This window comes from Sardina pilchardus, chromosome 6 (genome assembly GCF_963854185.1).
Source record: "Sardina pilchardus chromosome 6, fSarPil1.1, whole genome shotgun sequence".
Lineage (NCBI taxonomy): Eukaryota > Metazoa > Chordata > Actinopteri > Clupeiformes > Clupeidae > Sardina > Sardina pilchardus.
Window position 1 is genome coordinate 8147160 of NC_084999.1, and position 20633 is coordinate 8167792.

The window sequence follows — 20633 nt, forward strand, 5'->3', positions numbered from 1 at the left end:
GTTGAGAGCGCAAAAACGGGTCTGCCGCTGTGCTCAGCAAAGCGCAGCGCCGGCGGCATTTTGCCGCTTTGCCGCTGTTGCGCGTACCGCGGTCAAAGTTGAAATATGTTGAACTTTGACCGCGGCGCGCTGTAAGTGAATGGTCTTTTGCGCGGAGCCCGGCAGTAACCATAGAAATAGGAGCGGTAACAGCAACAAAAATCGTAGAACGTTATCTCAACCAAGAGCAACCTAGCGGTGGGCGCAGCGCATGCCGTCTATAATGTGATCGGGCCTTCAGGCCATTCACCTCTATGGAGTGGGTCGATGATATGCAGCAGCAGCCTCCAATATAGGGTGACCAGACGTCCCCGTTTTTGCTTGACTGTCCTCGGGAAAATACAGAACTACCCATGTCCCCGGTTTTTTTTTAAAGATAAACTTGTATGCATTTCAATCAGATTGATGGTCAAACTGAATGCCCGTTTTACCCACATTACCGGTTTTTGTCTCGGACTTCTGGTCACCATACTCCAATATCGTATAGAGATCATTTTAGAGACGGCACTGGCCGCTCTTAGCACAGGTGGTTAATACATAATGGTCATAATAAAGTGCCCTTTGTTTTAAAACAAAACCCCCAAGTCATCATCTGCTTAATTACTGTCCAAAATGCTAAAAGCTAAACACTCACTGCCGTCTATCACAGAAACTTCCTAACTCGCAAACTTGGATCTTATGCTGGGTAACCATGGTAACTAGTGTCATTACAGAGCAGCTGCTCCTAAGTCAGTGTTCCAACTTCAGATAGGAAAGGTGTATAACAGAAAAGTAAGTCACCAAAATCTTAAACCATTTGAAACTTCAGGATGACCCATAACACATGGCAGAGTTCTCTTAAGACCGGCATATCAATTGATGGGCTGCATAACAGGAACTATGAACACAGTGGAAAGGTGGATTTTGTACGTTTCAGTTTATTTTTAAGCCACGATGCAACAAGGGCCCAGATACACAATGTGGATTGAAGTCCAAAGCCTGGAGGGAAAATGAGCACAAATCAGTTGTTGAAAAAGACCAGTACACAATTTAACAGCAATTCCAAACACACATACCACAGAAGGTCAACTGGGCAAGCCTATCCTTTTCTGTGGAGAGAGAGAGCACATTAGAGCAAATTCCAATCCTTACCAAAGCTCTGACACAATAAAACCACTTTTACCTTGCAGGGGTGGCCTTCACAGTTTGGACCACCTGGGCTTCTTGCAGAGGAAGAGTGGGGACAGGAGCAGGCTCAGGAGCAGGCTGATAATCTAGAGGGATGTAGGTGGTTTGGGAATAGATCTTTTTTCCTCGCACATAACGATTGAAGGACTTCACCACGTAGCGGGTTTGAAAACCCAAGGGCTCGGTGATAACAAGGTAGCGCTCTCGCCCTGATGAAGGACCCTCAGTAGCACCACCATTAGAGGTAGCCTCTCCACCGACACCCTCCATGAAGGAGCTGCCAAAACTACCCCCAACAGGGTCTATTGGAGTCATCGGAGACTGTGGCGTTTGGGCTGGTGCCTGGCTCACTGGAGGCTTATTCTGTTGTGGGAGTTTCTGGGCCAGCGTTGGGGGCTTTTGGGCTGGAGCTTCTGGCACCTTGTGTTCCTGGTTCACTGGAGCTGGAGGCATGATCCCTGTTGGGTGCATTTGGGCCCATGCTGGGGGCTCTTGGGCTGGAGCCTCAGGCACCTTGGGTTCCTGGTTCACTTGAGCTGGAGGCATGATCCATGCTGGACGCAACTGGGCCCATGCAGGGGGCTCTTGGGCTGGAGCTTTAGGCACCTTGGGTTCCTGGTTCACTTGAGCTGGAGGCATGATCCATGCTGGACGCAACTGGGCCCATGCTGGGGGCTCTTGGGCTGGAGCTTCAGGCACCTTGGGTTCCTGAACTTCCTGGCTCACTGGAGCTGGTGGCATCTTGATCCATGTTGGGGCAGTATGAATCCATGCTGGACGCTCTTGGGCTGGAGCTGGGGGCTCTTGGGCTGGAGCTTCAGGCACCTTGGGTTCCTGGTTCTCTGGAGCTGGAGGCATGATCCATGCTGGACGCGTCTGGGCCCATGCAGGGGGCTCTTGGGCTGGAGCCTCAGGCACCTTGGGTTCCTGGTTCACTGGAGCTGGAGCTTGAGGCATGATCCATGTTGGGCGCATCTGGGCCCATGCTGGGGGCTCTTGGGCTGGAGCTTCAGGCACCTTGGGTTCCTGGTTCACTGGAGCTGGAGGCATGATCCATGCTGGACGCGTCTGGGCCCATGCTGGGGGCTCTTGGGCTGGAGCCTCAGGCACCTTGGGTTCCTGGGTCACTGGAGCTGTAGGCATGATCCGAGTTGGGCGCATCTGGGCCCATGCTGGGGGCTCTTGGGCTGGAGCTTCAGGCACCTTGGGTTCCTGAACTTCCTGGCTCACTGGAGCTGGTGGCATCTTGATCCATGTTGGGGCAGTATGAATCCATGCTGGACGCTCTTGGGCTGGAGCTGGGGGCTCTTGGGCTGGAGCTTCAGGCACCTTGGGTTCCTGGTTCACTTGAGCTGGAGGCATGATCCATGCTGGACGCGTCTGGGCCCATGCAGGGGGCTCTTGGGCTGGAGCCTCAGGCACCTTGGGTTCCTGGTTCACTGGAGCTGGAGCTTGAGGCATGATCCATGTTGGGCGCATCTGGGCCCATGCTGGGGGCTCTTGGGCTGGAGCTTCAGGCACCTTGGGTTCCTGGTTCACTGGAGCTGGAGGCATGATCCATGCTGGACGCGTCTGGGCCCATGCTGGGGGCTCTTGGGCTGGAGCCTCAGGCACCTTGGGTTCCTGAGTCACTGGAGCTGTAGGCATGATCCGAGTTGGGCGCATCTGGGCCCATGCTGGGGGCTCTTGGGCTGGAGCTTCAGGCACCTTGGGTTCCTGAACTTCCTGGCTCACTGGAGCTGGTGGCATCTTGATCCATGTTGGGGCAGTATGAATCCATGCTGGACGCTCTTGGGCTGGAGCTGGGGGCTCTTGGGCTGGAGCTTCAGGCACCTTGGGTTCCTGGTTCACTTGAGCTGGAGGCATGATCCATGCTGGACGCGTCTGGGCCCATGCAGGGGGCTCTTGGGCTGGAGCCTCAGGCACCTTGGGTTCCTGGTTCACTGGAGCTGGAGCTTGAGGCATGATCCATGTTGGGCGCATCTGGGCCCATGCTGGGGGCTCTTGGGCTGGAGCTTCAGGCACCTTGGGTTCCTGGTTCACTGGAGCTGGAGGCATGATCCATGCTGGACGCGTCTGGGCCCATGCTGGGGGCTCTTGGGCTGGAGCCTCAGGCACCTTGGGTTCCTGGGTCACTGGAGCTGTAGGCATGATCCGAGTTGGGCGCATCTGGGCCCATGCTGGGGGCTCTTGGGCTGGAGCTTCAGGCACCTTGGGTTCCTGAACTTCCTGGCTCACTGGAGCTGGTGGCATCTCGATCCATGTTGAGGCAGTATGAATCCATGCTGGACGCTCTTGGGCTGGAGCCTCAACCGTCTTGGACTTCTGATCCTCCTGAGCCGGACCGAAAGTCCACACAGGAATGAGTTTCTCCTGATGGGAATTTAGGTTTTCTGGAACGAGTTAACGATAGCTTTAATTACAGTATCCTCTGGCTGTATTGTATCAATGTGATACACAGGACTAGGCAGTAGAACCACCTAGAAACATCACCATCTCCGTATACCCACTAAAATAGGCATGGATAGGTATTAACATTTAGGGTTGATCACAGTATACCCACCACAGGTAACTAGACTACACCACTGAAATAAACCCCAATTCTTACCTTGAACTTGAGGACTGCATAGGCCTACATCAGTCAAGAAGAAAAGGCAAATCCAAGGTAGCCTATAGAATACAACACACACAACTTATACCAACTGATTGACTTCACACAGAAAAAAACAAATCAGCAATACTTTAGCGTGTACCTAAACATCAAACCAAGACTCATGGTCAACTGCAAGGTCTTCACTCAAACCACAACTCCAGATGCTACTGCTCACTCCTCTACAACACTGCAGCTATAAGTCACAGGTAACAAAGCTTGGCTTTATTGACACAGTCTGGCTCCCAACCAAGTGGCTTCAGCTGAATCTTAATTAACCAACTGGCTTCAGCTGATTGAGGTTGCTGTTTGTCCGGACTCGCTTCAAATGTGAACAGTTGCATTATCAGTTGTCTACACATCCTGCCCCTTCCTCGGCAAAAAAGTCAACATGTGAATACATTGTGTCAATCATGTGGTGTGTTGTGAATAATACATTATGCCAATCATGTGTTGTGATCTTGCTGCTGGAGCAAGGTTGGTGACATGAAGCCTTGCGCACATGCATTCCTCCCCAAACAGACTGCTGAAGCTCGCCTACAAAAAGGAACCAAGGCTGCCATCTTTGTCCATATAAGGAGATCCTGGTGTTAATTGAAGCTGACAACCTATGGCAGATTGCATTGCAAGTTAGCTCTGGGGTAGCAAAATTCAAAGTGTGCCGTCTTAACATGCAAAAGATCACAGTATGCATCAGAAGGCAGAGGACAAAAGTGTAGAGCAAAACGTATGCATTTCTGATTCTTCCTTCCTGCAAGAGTTTAACTGTGCTATAATTCAAAATCTCCATGTTATTTTCCCATTGGAAAAAATCTCAAGATACCGGATCTCCTTAAATGGGTAAAGATGGTAGCTTTTTTGTAGGCGACCTTCAGGGGTCTATTGATGTCTACTGACTGCCCAAAAAGCATTGCAATATGGCCAAAGAGGATGTTTTCAGGCCGGCCAGAACGGTGCCAGTGCTGGTTCCCGCACCAATTACACTGCGAACCAAAGTGCATACGGCCCGCGTTCACACTATATACTGAACCTGTGGTGCGTCATCGACAGGGGGTGTTGAATTGCCACAAGACGGGCATACAAAAGCGGATGTCACAGCAAGGAAGCTGTCACAGCAAGCACACGTTTTCTTTGTTTATTTTGGCGCATATGATCCGGATGAACCAGCTGTCATGTACCTTGTCATCACGGTTCGCTTAGAAAAAACAAGCTTTTCTTGGTTCGCATCATCGGGAACCAACTTTTCGGTTCCGGAACGCTCTGATTTTTTATCTTACACTGACAAACTTTGACAAGATTTAGGAAAGATTCTTGAAAGACTGTAGTCTTGTAACTAATGCCCCTCATTCAAGCTTTACTCAAAAGACTACAGTCGTTCAAGAATCTTTTGCAAATCTTGGCAAAGTCTGTCCGTGTAAGGTAGGCTTTAATCCACCACACCCATCTTAGAAACATTTTCATCTGCCTTGCGTTCAATCTTCCAAATGGCTAGTTTTGACTAGTTAGCTTCATTGGGATAACACAACAGAAGAGGATGGAGAAGCTAACTTGGCAGGAAATAAAGGCATCAGGTCAGAGAGCAAAACTACTTTGCCGTCTAAAGGCCCGATCACATTACAGGCGGCATGCGCTATGAAACCCATTCATTTCAATGGGTTGAGAGCGCAAAAACGGGTCTGCCGCTGTGCTCAGCAAAGCGCAGCGCCGGCGGCATTTTGCCGCTTTGCCGCTGTTGCGCGTACCGCGGTCAAAGTTGAAATATGTTGAACTTTGACCGCGGCGCGCTGTAAGTGAATGGTCTTTTGCGCGGAGCCCGGCAGTAACCATAGAAATAGGAGCGGTAACAGCAACAAAAATCGTAGAACGTTATCTCAACCAAGAGCAACCTAGCGGTGGGCGCAGCGCATGCCGTCTATAATGTGATCGGGCCTTCAGGCCATTCACCTCTATGGAGTGGGTCGATGATATGCAGCAGCAGCCTCCAATATAGGGTGACCAGACGTCCCCGTTTTTGCTTGACTGTCCCCGGGAAAATACAGAACTACCCATGTCCCCGGTTTTTTTTTAAAGATAAACTTGTATGCATTTCAATCAGATTGATGGTCAAACTGAATGCCCGTTTTACCCACATTACCGGTTTTTGTCTCGGACTTCTGGTCACCATACTCCAATATCGTATAGAGATCATTTTAGAGACGGCACTGGCCGCTCTTAGCACAGGTGGTTAATACATAATGGTCATAATAAAGTGCCCTTTGTTTTAAAACAAAACCCCCAAGTCATCATCTGCTTAATTACTGTCCAAAATGCTAAAAGCTAAACACTCACTGCCGTCTATCACAGAAACTTCCTAACTCGCAAACTTGGATCTTATGCTGGGTAACCATGGTAACTAGTGTCATTACAGAGCAGCTGCTCCTAAGTCAGTGTTCCAACTTCAGATAGGAAAGGTGTATAACAGAAAAGTAAGTCACCAAAATCTTAAACCATTTGAAACTTCAGGATGACCCATAACACATGGCAGAGTTCTCTTAAGACCGGCATATCAATTGATGGGCTGCATAACAGGAACTATGAACACAGTGGAAAGGTGGATTTTGTACGTTTCAGTTTATTTTTAAGCCACGATGCAACAAGGGCCCAGATACACAATGTGGATTGAAGTCCAAAGCCTGGAGGGAAAATGAGCACAAATCAGTTGTTGAAAAAGACCAGTACACAATTTAACAGCAATTCCAAACACACATACCACAGAAGGTCAACTGGGCAAGCCTATCCTTTTCTGTGGAGAGAGAGAGCACATTAGAGCAAATTCCAATCCTTACCAAAGCTCTGACACAATAAAACCACTTTTACCTTGCAGGGGTGGCCTTCACAGTTTGGACCACCTGGGCTTCTTGCAGAGGAAGAGTGGGGACAGGAGCAGGCTCAGGAGCAGGCTGATAATCTAGAGGGATGTAGGTGGTTTGGGAATAGATCTTTTTTCCTCGCACATAACGATTGAAGGACTTCACCACGTAGCGGGTTTGAAAACCCAAGGGCTCGGTGATAACAAGGTAGCGCTCTCGCCCTGATGAAGGACCCTCAGTAGCACCACCATTAGAGGTAGCCTCTCCACCGACACCCTCCATGAAGGAGCTGCCAAAACTACCCCCAACAGGGTCTATTGGAGTCATCGGAGACTGTGGCGTTTGGGCTGGTGCCTGGCTCACTGGAGGCTTATTCTGTTGTGGGAGTTTCTGGGCCAGCGTTGGGGGCTTTTGGGCTGGAGCTTCTGGCACCTTGTGTTCCTGGTTCACTGGAGCTGGAGGCATGATCCCTGTTGGGTGCATTTGGGCCCATGCTGGGGGCTCTTGGGCTGGAGCCTCAGGCACCTTGGGTTCCTGGTTCACTTGAGCTGGAGGCATGATCCATGCTGGACGCAACTGGGCCCATGCAGGGGGCTCTTGGGCTGGAGCTTTAGGCACCTTGGGTTCCTGGTTCACTTGAGCTGGAGGCATGATCCATGCTGGACGCAACTGGGCCCATGCTGGGGGCTCTTGGGCTGGAGCTTCAGGCACCTTGGGTTCCTGAACTTCCTGGCTCACTGGAGCTGGTGGCATCTTGATCCATGTTGGGGCAGTATGAATCCATGCTGGACGCTCTTGGGCTGGAGCTGGGGGCTCTTGGGCTGGAGCTTCAGGCACCTTGGGTTCCTGGTTCACTGGAGCTGGAGGCATGATCCATGCTGGACGCGTCTGGGCCCATGCTGGGGGCTCTTGGGCTGGAGCCTCAGGCACCTTGGGTTCCTGGGTCACTGGAGCTGTAGGCATGATCCGAGTTGGGCGCATCTGGGCCCATGCTGGGGGCTCTTGGGCTGGAGCTTCAGGCACCTTGGGTTCCTGAACTTCCTGGCTCACTGGAGCTGGTGGCATCTTGATCCATGTTGGGGCAGTATGAATCCATGCTGGACGCGTCTGGGCCCATGCAGGGGGCTCTTGGGCTGGAGCCTCAGGCACCTTGGGTTCCTGGTTCACTGGAGCTGGAGCTTGAGGCATGATCCATGTTGGGCGCATCTGGGCCCATGCTGGGGGCTCTTGGGCTGGAGCTTCAGGCACCTTGGGTTCCTGGTTCACTGGAGCTGGAGGCATGATCCATGCTGGACGCGTCTGGGCCCATGCTGGGGGCTCTTGGGCTGGAGCCTCAGGCACCTTGGGTTCCTGAGTCACTGGAGCTGTAGGCATGATCCGAGTTGGGCGCATCTGGGCCCATGCTGGGGGCTCTTGGGCTGGAGCTTCAGGCACCTTGGGTTCCTGAACTTCCTGGCTCACTGGAGCTGGTGGCATCTTGATCCATGTTGGGGCAGTATGAATCCATGCTGGACGCTCTTGGGCTGGAGCTGGGGGCTCTTGGGCTGGAGCTTCAGGCACCTTGGGTTCCTGGTTCACTTGAGCTGGAGGCATGATCCATGCTGGACGCGTCTGGGCCCATGCAGGGGGCTCTTGGGCTGGAGCCTCAGGCACCTTGGGTTCCTGGTTCACTGGAGCTGGAGCTTGAGGCATGATCCATGTTGGGCGCATCTGGGCCCATGCTGGGGGCTCTTGGGCTGGAGCTTCAGGCACCTTGGGTTCCTGGTTCACTGGAGCTGGAGGCATGATCCATGTTGGGCGCATCTGGGCCCATGCTGGGGGCTCTTGGGCTGGAGCCTCAGGCACCTTGGGTTCCTGGTTCACTGGAGCTGTAGGCATGATCCGAGTTGGGCGCATCTGGGCCCATGCTGGGGGCTCTTGGGCTGGAGCTTCAGGCACCTTGGGTTCCTGAACTTCCTGGCTCACTGGAGCTGGTGGCATCTCGATCCATGTTGAGGCAGTATGAATCCATGCTGGACGCTCTTGGGCTGGAGCCTCAACCGTCTTGGACTTCTGATCCTCCTGAGCCGGACCGAAAGTCCACACAGGAATGAGTTTCTCCTGATGGGAATTTAGGTTTTCTGGAACGAGTTAACGATAGCTTTAATTACAGTATCCTCTGGCTGTATTGTATCAATGTGATACACAGGACTAGGCAGTAGAACCACCTAGAAACATCACCATCTCCGTATACCCACTAAAATAGGCATGGATAGGTATTAACATTTAGGGTTGATCACAGTATACCCACCACAGGTAACTAGACTACACCACTGAAATAAACCCCAATTCTTACCTTGAACTTGAGGACTGCATAGGCCTACATCAGTCAAGAAGAAAAGGCAAATCCAAGGTAGCCTATAGAATACAACACACACAACTTATACCAACTGATTGACTTCACACAGAAAAAAACAAATCAGCAATACTTTAGCGTGTACCTAAACATCAAACCAAGACTCATGGTCAACTGCAAGGTCTTCACTCAAACCACAACTCCAGATGCTACTGCTCACTCCTCTACAACACTGCAGCTATAAGTCACAGGTAACAAAGCTTGGCTTTATTGACACAGTCTGGCTCCCAACCAAGTGGCTTCAGCTGAATCTTAATTAACCAACTGGCTTCAGCTGATTGAGGTTGCTGTTTGTCCGGACTCGCTTCAAATGTGAACAGTTGCATTATCAGTTGTCTACACATCCTGCCCCTTCCTCGGCAAAAAAGTCAACATGTGAATACATTGTGTCAATCATGTGGTGTGTTGTGAATAATACATTATGCCAATCATGTGTTGTGATCTTGCTGCTGGAGCAAGGTTGGTGACATGAAGCCTTGCGCACATGCATTCCTCCCCAAACAGACTGCTGAAGCTCGCCTACAAAAAGGAACCAAGGCTGCCATCTTTGTCCATATAAGGAGATCCTGGTGTTAATTGAAGCTGACAACCTATGGCAGATTGCATTGCAAGTTAGCTCTGGGGTAGCAAAATTCAAAGTGTGCCGTCTTAACATGCAAAAGATCACAGTATGCATCAGAAGGCAGAGGACAAAAGTGTAGAGCAAAACGTATGCATTTCTGATTCTTCCTTCCTGCAAGAGTTTAACTGTGCTATAATTCAAAATCTCCATGTTATTTTCCCATTGGAAAAAATCTCAAGATACCGGATCTCCTTAAATGGGTAAAGATGGTAGCTTTTTTGTAGGCGACCTTCAGGGGTCTATTGATGTCTACTGACTGCCCAAAAAGCATTGCAATATGGCCAAAGAGGATGTTTTCAGGCCGGCCAGAACGGTGCCAGTGCTGGTTCCCGCACCAATTACACTGCGAACCAAAGTGCATACGGCCCGCGTTCACACTATATACTGAACCTGTGGTGCGTCATCGACAGGGGGTGTTGAATTGCCACAAGACGGGCATACAAAAGCGGATGTCACAGCAAGGAAGCTGTCACAGCAAGCACACGTTTTCTTTGTTTATTTTGGCGCATATGATCCGGATGAACCAGCTGTCATGTACCTTGTCATCACGGTTCGCTTAGAAAAAACAAGCTTTTCTTGGTTCGCATCATCGGGAACCAACTTTTCGGTTCCGGAACGCTCTGATTTTTTATCTTACACTGACAAACTTTGACAAGATTTAGGAAAGATTCTTGAAAGACTGTAGTCTTGTAACTAATGCCCCTCATTCAAGCTTTACTCAAAAGACTACAGTCGTTCAAGAATCTTTTGCAAATCTTGGCAAAGTCTGTCCGTGTAAGGTAGGCTTTAATCCACCACACCCATCTTAGAAACATTTTCATCTGCCTTGCGTTCAATCTTCCAAATGGCTAGTTTTGACTAGTTAGCTTCATTGGGATAACACAACAGAAGAGGATGGAGAAGCTAACTTGGCAGGAAATAAAGGCATCAGGTCAGAGAGCAAAACTACTTTGCCGTCTAAAGGCCCGATCACATTACAGGCGGCATGCGCTATGAAACCCATTCATTTCAATGGGTTGAGAGCGCAAAAACGGGTCTGCCGCTGTGCTCAGCAAAGCGCAGCGCCGGCGGCATTTTGCCGCTTTGCCGCTGTTGCGCGTACCGCGGTCAAAGTTGAAATATGTTGAACTTTGACCGCGGCGCGCTGTAAGTGAATGGTCTTTTGCGCGGAGCCCGGCAGTAACCATAGAAATAGGAGCGGTAACAGCAACAAAAATCGTAGAACGTTATCTCAACCAAGAGCAACCTAGCGGTGGGCGCAGCGCATGCCGTCTATAATGTGATCGGGCCTTCAGGCCATTCACCTCTATGGAGTGGGTCGATGATATGCAGCAGCAGCCTCCAATATAGGGTGACCAGACGTCCCCGTTTTTGCTTGACTGTCCCCGGGAAAATACAGAACTACCCATGTCCCCGGTTTTTTTTTAAAGATAAACTTGTATGCATTTCAATCAGATTGATGGTCAAACTGAATGCCCGTTTTACCCACATTACCGGTTTTTGTCTCGGACTTCTGGTCACCATACTCCAATATCGTATAGAGATCATTTTAGAGACGGCACTGGCCGCTCTTAGCACAGGTGGTTAATACATAATGGTCATAATAAAGTGCCCTTTGTTTTAAAACAAAACCCCCAAGTCATCATCTGCTTAATTACTGTCCAAAATGCTAAAAGCTAAACACTCACTGCCGTCTATCACAGAAACTTCCTAACTCGCAAACTTGGATCTTATGCTGGGTAACCATGGTAACTAGTGTCATTACAGAGCAGCTGCTCCTAAGTCAGTGTTCCAACTTCAGATAGGAAAGGTGTATAACAGAAAAGTAAGTCACCAAAATCTTAAACCATTTGAAACTTCAGGATGACCCATAACACATGGCAGAGTTCTCTTAAGACCGGCATATCAATTGATGGGCTGCATAACAGGAACTATGAACACAGTGGAAAGGTGGATTTTGTACGTTTCAGTTTATTTTTAAGCCACGATGCAACAAGGGCCCAGATACACAATGTGGATTGAAGTCCAAAGCCTGGAGGGAAAATGAGCACAAATCAGTTGTTGAAAAAGACCAGTACACAATTTAACAGCAATTCCAAACACACATACCACAGAAGGTCAACTGGGCAAGCCTATCCTTTTCTGTGGAGAGAGAGAGCACATTAGAGCAAATTCCAATCCTTACCAAAGCTCTGACACAATAAAACCACTTTTACCTTGCAGGGGTGGCCTTCACAGTTTGGACCACCTGGGCTTCTTGCAGAGGAAGAGTGGGGACAGGAGCAGGCTCAGGAGCAGGCTGATAATCTAGAGGGATGTAGGTGGTTTGGGAATAGATCTTTTTTCCTCGCACATAACGATTGAAGGACTTCACCACGTAGCGGGTTTGAAAACCCAAGGGCTCGGTGATAACAAGGTAGCGCTCTCGCCCTGATGAAGGACCCTCAGTAGCACCACCATTAGAGGTAGCCTCTCCACCGACACCCTCCATGAAGGAGCTGCCAAAACTACCCCCACCATTAGAGGTAGCCTCTCCACCGACACCCTCCATGAAGGAGCTGCCAAAACTACCCCCAACAGGGTCCATTGGAGTCATCGGAGACTGTGGCGTTTGGGCTGGTGCCTGGCTCACTGGAGGCTTATTCTGTTGTGGGAGTTTCTGGGCCAGCGTTGGGGGCTTTTGGGCTGGAGCTTCTGGCACCTTGTGTTCCTGGTTCACTGGAGCTGGAGGCATGATCCCTGTTGGGTGCATTTGGGCCCATGCTGGGGGCTCTTGGGCTGGAGCCTCAGGCACCTTGGGTTCCTGGTTCACTTGAGCTGGAGGCATGATCCATGCTGGACGCAACTGGGCCCATGCAGGGGGCTCTTGGGCTGGAGCTTCAGGCACCTTGGGTTCCTGAACTTCCTGGCTCACTGGAGCTGGTGGCATCTTGATCCATGTTGGGGCAGTATGAAACCATGCTGGACGCTCTTGGGCTGGAGCTGGGGGCTCTTGGGCTGGAGCTTCTGGCACCTTGTGTTCCTGGTTCACTGGAGCTGGAGGCATGATCCATGCTGGACGCGTTTGGGCCCATGCTGGGGGCTCTTGGGCTGGAGCCTCAGGCACCTTGGGTTCCTGGTTCACCGGAGCTGGAGCTGGAGGCATGATCCATGTTGGGCGCATCTGGGCCCATGCTGGGGGCTCTTGGGCTGGAGCCTCAGGCACCTTGGGTTCCTGAACTTCCTGGCTCACTGGAGCTGGTGGCATCTTGATCCATGTTGGGGCAGTATGAATCCATGCTGGACGCTCTTGGGCTGGAGCTGGGGGCTCTTGGGCTGGAGCTTCAGGCACCTTGGGTTCCTGCACCTCCTGGCTCACTGGAGCTGGTGGCATCTCGATCCATGTTGAGGCAGTATGAATCCATGCTGGACGCTCTTGGGCTGGAGCCTCAACCGTCTTGGACTTCTGATCCTCCTGAGCCGGACCGAAAGTCCACACAGGAATGAGTTTCTCCTGATGGGAATTTAGGTTTTCTGGAACGAATTCACGACAGCTTTGATTACAGTATCCTCTGGCTGTATTGTATCAATGTGATACACAGGACTACGCAGTAGAACCACCTAGAAACATCACCATCTCCGTATACCCACTAAAATACGCATGGATAGGTATTAACATTTAGGGTTGATCACAGTATACCCACCACAGGTAACTAGACTACACCACTGAAATAAACCCAATTCTTACCTTGAACTTGAGGACTGCATAGGCCTACATCAGTCAAGAAGAATAGGCAAATCCAAGGTAGCCTATAGAATACAACACACACAACTTATACCAACTGATTGACTTCGTACAGAAAAAAAAAAATCAGCAATATTTTAGTGTGTACCTAAACATCAAACCAAGACACATGGTCAACTGCAAGGTCTTCACTCAAACCACAACTCCAGATACTACTACTCTCTGCTCTACAACACTGCAGCTATAACTCACAGGTAACAAAGCTTGGCTTTATTGACACAGTCTGGCTCCCAATTATCGAATTAATTACCAAGTGGCTTCAGCTGAATCTTAATTAACCAAGTGACTTCAGTTGATTGCAGTTACTGTGTGTCTGGACTTTTCATAGACCTCATTCGCCTACAAAAAGGATCCAAAGCTGCCATCTTTGCCCATATAAGGAGATCCGAGAGTTAATTGAAGCTAACTGCCTATGGCAAGTTGCATTGTAAGTTAGCTCTGGGGTAGCAAAGATCAATGTGAGCCGTCTTCACCTACCGAAGATCACAGTATCCACTAGACGGCAGTGGACAAAACTGTGTAGTGAAAAACGTCTGCATTTCCAATGTCATCATCCTCGCGAGAGTTTAACAGGTGCGATAATTGAAAATCCCCATGTTATTTTTCCCTAGAAAAAATCTCAAGATACCGGATCTCCTTATTTGGGCAAAGATGGTGGCTTTTTTGTAGGCGAACTTCAGAGGTCTATGGACTGCTCTGGACTGCCCTTTTTGCATCCAAGGCAAACCTACCTTATACTGTGTAGAAATGGCTAGATGGCTACCACAGGTGTGGACAGCCAACTTCTTCTCTCCAGATTGTATTTTTTACATGAGGACTATTTTTCCAGACAGACAGGCTCTTTCCTATATTGCTTTCTCTATATTTCTCAGGGTGACTTACCTGTCACTCATACCAAAGGTTTCATTTATTACTGTAATGACAGTGTAGGTTGAGGCATACCTGAGGACCAAATGGGTGGTTAGGGAGCTACTGAGGGTCCAGCTATCCAGCTATACTCTCTTCTATCTGATCTCAAAACTATATTATGAAACCTTATAATGTGTTGGCTCTTCGCCAAATAAATATCCTGTCTAAACAAAGTCACTTTGGCTAAAGGAATAAATGTAAATGTAGATATACACAAATGAAAACCTTTCATTCAATTCAGTCATCTGAATTCAGCTCTGTGAATTATAGCCACCAGATGGAGCCAAATGCCCAGTCAGACATGCTTTTGCTAGGGTTTCACATTTTGAGGGGCAAAAGGCTACAACTTGCATGGATTTTGTGAATGGAATTTAGTTTTTGCGACATTTGGTAATTGACACAGACTTCTCCTAGCAAGATGGCAGAAACCCAAAGAGGGGTGTTTGTAATGCTTTTTCATACCCATTCTGCATACTTACAAAGTCTGCAGACTTTGGTTTGTCTGCATGGACCTTCTCCACAGTATCCCAAAAATAACCTCTTGAGCCTTGTTAGTGGCTTCGAGGAGTGATTTATGTTTGCTTATCACCCAGAGAGAATAAATTGACTTTTCTGATTTGCTGGTGGGGTGGCTTTTAATTCTGAATAGCGGGGCAACTATGAAGTAGATCTGGTAAAAAGATCTGGTCACTGATCACTGTTGGGGCCAAAGAAAGATGCACAACAAACTGAACTATTCGGCTTCTTTTTGAAGCAACACTAAAGCTGTTTATCCAGCAAATAACAATGTCCACAAGCAAGGTGAGTATGTTGCATGATTTTATGAAAGTATGATGTATTGCGACATCGAAGCAAGTCAACTTTGTAGCTTCTTATGTCTCATTCAATTAGGGCTGTTCGATTTTGCCCAAAAATGAAATTGATTTTCTTCTCTCAAAATCCGATTTTCGATTACGATTATGATTATTTTGTGAAATGACGTAATAATAATATTAAGAAAAATGATTGCACATTTGCCACAAAATTCAACACTTGCAACCATAAGTACTCTGATTACCCTTAGTTAAAGTGAAAAATTGATTTTACGATTTCACATTTTTAGCACTGTCCTAAACACATAATCGCAATTACGATTTAAAATCGATTAAGTGCACAGCCCTATACATTCCATTAAATTACAGATCCGCTACCCGATCCTTGTAAATGCATATTTTGGTCTTCCTCAAAAGTTCTCCGATTAATGTTGTTTTGGTCCCCATGCAAGGACAATGTACACTCATTGCCATAGCAAGTCCAGTAGCTAAGCTTCTTGTTGAGACACACATGATCTGATAGGCCTACTACTGTGCTCAGTTGACTACAAAACACATTTTACATGTCTGCTTTTCTTTCTGAGGTGATTCTGTAGGCCTAGGTTAGTTTTTTTAGAGATTAGAAGATAAATTAGAGTACATGAATATTGACCAAACACCTAAAAAAACACTAAGCATTACAGTAACAGACCCACATTTGGTCGAATGGCTCTGCCAATTTTTTACAACATTGTCAACAAATGATGCAAACATTTCTTTTAATACTGTATATACATTTTATCCTTGTCGTTTGATGTATAATTTTGTCTTTGTTACTTTGTTCACATATCCTCCAGGTCTAGCTGCATCTTCACCTTCCTTTCTCTTATCCACACTCTTCCACTTACTTTCACTGCCATGTTGGTTGCTTTCCATTTCTGTTGAACACACCTATTGCCTTTTACAGTACAACCCCGATACAGTAGGCGAGTTCATAAATACAGTTGCCTCTCAAAAACATTTGAATATTATGGAAATAATTTATTTCAAAAAGCGGAACTTCAATTTCTAGATTCCATTACACGTTACAGTAAAACATTTCAAGGCTTTTTGGGGTTCTTGAGCATTCTAACTTGTCAACCTAAAATGTCAACCTTAGAGGTCTAATCAGCTAATTAAGTCAAAACACTGGCAATGGTTTCCTGAGCCTTTATCTCAATCTGGGCACGGCAAAGAGCTTTTCCACAATTTTTTAGATGCACCTGTATGCACCTAATGTCCTCCCACCTGACGACTGTGTCAAGAGGGTGGTACTTTCAAAAGGTTCTGTCTTGAAATGGTAGAGATGTAAATTGTGTTTGTTTTGCAAACTACTGTGTGTAGTGTTTTGCAAAAACTGTGAAGTTCAGAATGTGTTTATGCATGTCTTGTGCACATCTGGGTTGAGGTTTTGCTGTTTGTGTTTTCTTATTTGCTTTAAGTCTTCTGTAAACTCTAAGATCATGTCTTCAAAACAAATTAACAACAAAGGTGTAAATAGAACTCAATGCCCAAAATGTGAGGTTTTGTTTGCGAAAGGCTCAAACACTAACGAAACACTTATAACGTGCAACAAAAGCATATTACTGTGCCCTGTCATTACACGCCGGAGAACAAAAATGCAAAACATAGATTTCAATGAGGAAGTTTAGCCTTCATATTTTTGTTATGTCTGTATTTGTTTATACTTCAATTATGTAAAGTTTACATAATTATGCTTAGAAATACAAAAAAAAAATATATCACAGCATGAATTGTTTTCTTTCCTCCAAAGATGTAGCTGTCATTGACCTGTGCGTCCTATAAGCACCTAGACAAGACAAATTCATATGACGTCTCAGTTTTCATTGACATACAGTAGACCTACAGTAAGCCCTTGGACTATTTAGCTTTTGTTCTGCCCTCTTCACCCAATAACCAGTTCTTTCATCATTACTCCATGTGCCTTTGGTGTTGGAATCAAGCATACAAGTAGCAACCGAGAGGGTGTGTCTTTCATGATTAAGGAGTGATTACTGATTGAAGAATTGTGCAAAGGAGTGTGAAGAAGTTTCACATAGAGACGTTAGAGATTATTTGTTCAATACAGTTCATCCAATAGAGTTGGACGTTTTTCTCTGAGAGACATTATGTTAAGTTAAACTAGGATAAGACCAGCGGTAAGTGAGAACAAGGAAAACAGCTTCATTTATCTTAAGTGGAATACAGAAGCAATAGTGCTGAGTCTCAATGGGATAGATCGCCATCCTATGTGTCTGTAGTCCAGTGCTGTGTCACTCAAAATGGGTTTCTACTTTTATATATTCCTGATTCTTTTCGTTTCTTGATTCTGAGTTTGTTGTATACAATTTTATGGTTAAGGTAATATTCAACTATTTAGCTACTTACTTAAACATTTCTGTAAAATAAACAGGAGTTCTTATTTTCTTAGTTGAATGTAAACAGTGCAGCTAGATATAGAGTGGCATTGTGTTCTGTAACCATTAAAAGTGATCTATGTTTTTGTTTTGGTGCAAATATGATTATAAAAATGTTTTATTTACTTTTCATCAAAGTTACACAGTGGACCTCTTAGAGAACTGTTATTGTTTGTGAATGTACATGTGAAGTGGTTGGGAGGACTCCTGAACCAAAATGCCTCTTCTGGTACCCCAAAAAACAGCAAAGGAAACTTAGGAGACAAGACAGGATGTTCATTTAAAGCACATATATCATTGTTTTTAAATATCATAATTACAAAGTACATATGAACACCTTCAATTAGAAAATGAACACACAACCATACACTGAACGTTTTCTTTTTCTTTTCTTTTTTTTTCTCCAAAAATACAGTACAGTTTCCCTGTGATGTTGCAATAACGTGTCACATTTGGGTATTTCTCCTCAGAATAGCACAAAATACAACACAAATATAAATATCTTTTCCCTTTACATTATTTTTTAAACAAAATTAGATGATTTGGCTCTTGCTACAACATTTCAATTGGCCAATGCATATAAATTAACAATATCATAAACAACAACCATACTTAATAATATCAATAATGACATAAAGCTGTCTTTTTGTACAAATCTTGTTAGTTTACAGTATAAAATTTAACACATGAATGACACGGAAGTTGGGAATTAAATAAGACAGCCAGAGCTGTATTCTTAATAGTAACTACTGAGTGTGTGTGTGTGTGTGTGTGTGTGTGTGTGTGTGTATGTGTTTTAGCTTTTTTGCTGAGTTAGATGAGAGTGCTTGGAGATGTGAATGTGTTGTTCACCTCCATGTGTCATCTCCATGCTCCCACTATGCAGCATCTTGAGTTGCTGTTCCAGGTTGAAGACGGAACTGTAGTTGGTAGTAGCCGGTATTCAGAGAGGTCCAGACCAACTGGGCTTTGGGCTTTGAGTCTTGGCCTCAACTGAAGGTTGATCGGCCTCTCTTCTCTTTTGTCCTGAGAGCGCCTCTGGTGGTGCCGGCCTGCTGCGTTACCTCAGCAGGGAGAAGAGAAGTTCATCATCATTGTACGGTCAAGTCCACTGCTCGGGCCCAGCAGAGGGGGAGGAGAAGGGAGGGGGAGGGGGGTCGCAGTGGCTCTGAAGTCACCCAAGTGGAAAGAAAAGAAAAAAAGGGTCTCCGGTTGTGTCCAGGACTGTGGGAACCACTGCAGTCTCTCTCAGCGTTTGTGCTGCAGCCCTTCGACTCCAGAGTCCAGAGTCCCTGTCCTGTCCTGTCCTTCCACACTTATCTCTCCACCCTGGGGTCCTCCGAGGGTCATCGGCCCGGGCAGGACGTGGGCTTGATGCAGCGGCCCTGGAACAGCACCAGGTTGGCAGGGCAGTGGCAGCCGGCCACGCACGGTCTGTTGCACGGCCCGATCTCGTTCCAGTTGTCGCACGTTTTGGTGCAGCCGGGCCCACACGTGTCGTACACGGCGCCGTGCTTGCACTGGGTGGCTGGAGTGGAGAGAAACAGAGAGGGAGAGAGGGGGGGTGGGGGGGGGGGTGAGACAGACTTGAACACATATAAGTGCAGTGACTCATACGGTGCCTTTTTGTGAAAATCAACAGATTACTATTTCCCTTCTATGCTTTTATTTGTTATTATTACTGTTTGCTTCTGTTTATGTAAAGCACATTGAATGACCTCTGTGTATGAAATGCGCTACATTAATAAACTTGACTTGGCTACTTAGTCAATATTATATACTTCATACGATATATGATATACCTTTCTGATCAAATAAGAGCCTTGAATTCAGATATTTGAAATGACATGATTGGACCTCCTAGACTGCTTTTGCTGTTAACCACTACGCAGGAGATGGGCAGACTAATCACAAGAGATCTGAGGAGTGATTTAACCAATCAGTGGATCTCAATTTATTTCTTTCATTCCCCCACTTTGGAGGAGAGGAATTTTAAGCCCGACCTGATCCCATCAAAATGGTAAAATGGTAACATTAAAATATTTTTAATATTGGTTAAAAATGGTTCCTCGTCCCATTCCCTGTCAGATGGATCAAATGTTATTTCAATTAATTTCTTAATGTCTTATGACTCATGTTTGTGTGTGGCTACATTGTGTTGTTTTGAATCTATGATCTTCCTTGTCAAAAAAGAAAGGCGTTATTAAAGATAGGCACAAAAAAAGAATATCCTCCTGTTCATTGCGCCCCTTCTGTCATGCCGCTAGTCCCCACTAGTGGGGCCTGCCTCACGAGACCCACTGATCTAAATCAATTGAAGCTTCTTTTTCACAAATAAATGCATACATATTGTTTTTAGCATTTGTAGCTTTTTGTGGTTGCTGGAGGTTATCTGATTGTTTATATTGTTGGTATGGTTTATATTGGGTATTGTTTACCCTACAGGTAAGAGGCAACACCACCTAGCCTTTCATCTCTAGACTCATATATACTTATTATAATGTAGTGCCACTAATCACCTTGCTCTCTTTGTAGCTCTTCACAAAGTGGCAGTTTCCCCTAAAGCCTCAGTTGGATAGGATGAGTGATATGACTGAATGTATGCATTGTATGGATATTAATGAATGGATAAATTAATATATATTTTTGACTGAATGCATGGTTGCTTGTGGAAGTAGGAATGAGTGTTTGTAAGGCATGCACATAGAATAGAAGAATAGAACAGAAGAATGTAGGAAGGATGGCTTTTTTTGCACAAGTATAGAGAATGGTAGTTTGCAATTTGCACAGTCCTTTTTGAGTAGCCCATGGAAGTAGGAATGAGTGTTTGTAAGGCATATATGGGAGAAAAGAAGAATGTGTGAAGGGTGGCTTTTTTGCACAAGTATAGAGAAAGGTCATTTGCAATTTGCACAGTCCTTTTTGAGAAGCCCAAATGTTTACTGCACATTTGTCCTTTAATTGTTTTAAC

General features: G+C 46.6%; 4 protein-coding genes and 3 long non-coding RNA genes across 8 annotated transcripts in view; all 7 read right to left on the minus strand.

The window, feature by feature from the left end:
* Positions 1–938: 938 nt before the first annotated feature.
* Positions 939–1772, minus strand: LOC134082023 (uncharacterized). Its single transcript, XM_062537652.1, has 3 exons — positions 1202–1772; positions 1095–1127; positions 939–1017 (listed from the first exon to the last, which is right to left on the minus strand). Exons 1-2 carry the CDS (start codon positions 1750–1752, stop codon positions 1118–1120), a joined length of 561 nt encoding a protein of 186 aa, XP_062393636.1. The 5' UTR covers positions 1753–1772; the 3' UTR covers positions 939–1017; positions 1095–1117.
* A 1562-nt stretch (positions 1773–3334) lies between these two features.
* On the minus strand, positions 3335–4077 carry LOC134082025 (uncharacterized). The gene is made up of 3 exons (XR_009939543.1): positions 3960–4077; positions 3815–3876; positions 3335–3599 (listed from the first exon to the last, which is right to left on the minus strand). It is a non-coding gene; the product is annotated as an uncharacterized LOC134082025 (long non-coding RNA).
* A 2372-nt stretch (positions 4078–6449) lies between these two features.
* Positions 6450–7283, minus strand: LOC134082518 (uncharacterized). Its single transcript, XM_062538282.1, has 3 exons — positions 6713–7283; positions 6606–6638; positions 6450–6528 (listed from the first exon to the last, which is right to left on the minus strand). The coding sequence occupies exons 1-2, from the start codon at positions 7261–7263 to the stop codon at positions 6629–6631; spliced, it is 561 nt and encodes a 186-aa protein (XP_062394266.1). The 5' UTR covers positions 7264–7283; the 3' UTR covers positions 6450–6528; positions 6606–6628.
* A 273-nt stretch (positions 7284–7556) lies between these two features.
* Positions 7557–9304, minus strand: LOC134082296 (uncharacterized). The gene is made up of 4 exons (XM_062537944.1): positions 9186–9304; positions 9041–9102; positions 7873–8825; positions 7557–7619 (listed from the first exon to the last, which is right to left on the minus strand). The coding sequence occupies exons 1-4, from the start codon at positions 9206–9208 to the stop codon at positions 7557–7559; spliced, it is 1101 nt and encodes a 366-aa protein (XP_062393928.1). The 5' UTR covers positions 9209–9304.
* A 2371-nt stretch (positions 9305–11675) lies between these two features.
* Positions 11676–12232, minus strand: LOC134082520 (uncharacterized). The gene is made up of 3 exons (XR_009939633.1): positions 11939–12232; positions 11832–11864; positions 11676–11754 (listed from the first exon to the last, which is right to left on the minus strand). It is a non-coding gene; the product is annotated as an uncharacterized LOC134082520 (long non-coding RNA).
* Positions 12233–12944: 712 nt separating this feature from the next.
* LOC134082521 (uncharacterized) lies at positions 12945–13683 on the minus strand. Its single transcript, XR_009939634.1, has 3 exons — positions 13595–13683; positions 13450–13511; positions 12945–13235 (listed from the first exon to the last, which is right to left on the minus strand). It is a non-coding gene; the product is annotated as an uncharacterized LOC134082521 (long non-coding RNA).
* A 4254-nt stretch (positions 13684–17937) lies between these two features.
* bmper (BMP binding endothelial regulator) overlaps positions 17938–20633 on the minus strand; it is a 28155-nt gene continuing 25459 nt past the window's right edge. Inside the window, exon 15 of one of the 2 annotated variants that reach the window (XM_062537654.1) lies at positions 17938–19190. In XM_062537654.1, coding sequence (XP_062393638.1) covers positions 19009–19190 — 182 coding nt within the window. In that variant the 3' untranslated portion in view covers positions 17938–19008. The remainder of the gene's footprint in view (positions 19191–20633) is intronic. The other variant, XR_009939544.1, reaches the window with a different exon arrangement.

Bases quoted from the DNA above. Each gene is read 5' to 3' on its own strand.
- LOC134082023 (XM_062537652.1), bottom strand. From the start codon at position 1,752: ATGCCTCCAGCTCAAGTGAACCAGGAACCCAAGGTGCCTGAGGCTCCA.
- LOC134082518 (XM_062538282.1), bottom strand. From the start codon at position 7,263: ATGCCTCCAGCTCAAGTGAACCAGGAACCCAAGGTGCCTGAGGCTCCA.
- LOC134082296 (XM_062537944.1), bottom strand. From the start codon at position 9,208: ATGAGTCTTGGTTTGATGTTTAG. The intron at 8,826-9,040 runs GTAAGAATTGGG...AACTCGTTCCAG, and splicing joins ATGCAGTCCTCAAGTTCAAG to AAAACCTAAATTCCCATCAG. The intron at 7,620-7,872 runs GTGAACCAGGAA...CTGAGGCTCCAG, and splicing joins TGCCTCAAGCTCCAGCTCCA to CCCAAGAGCCCCCAGCATGG.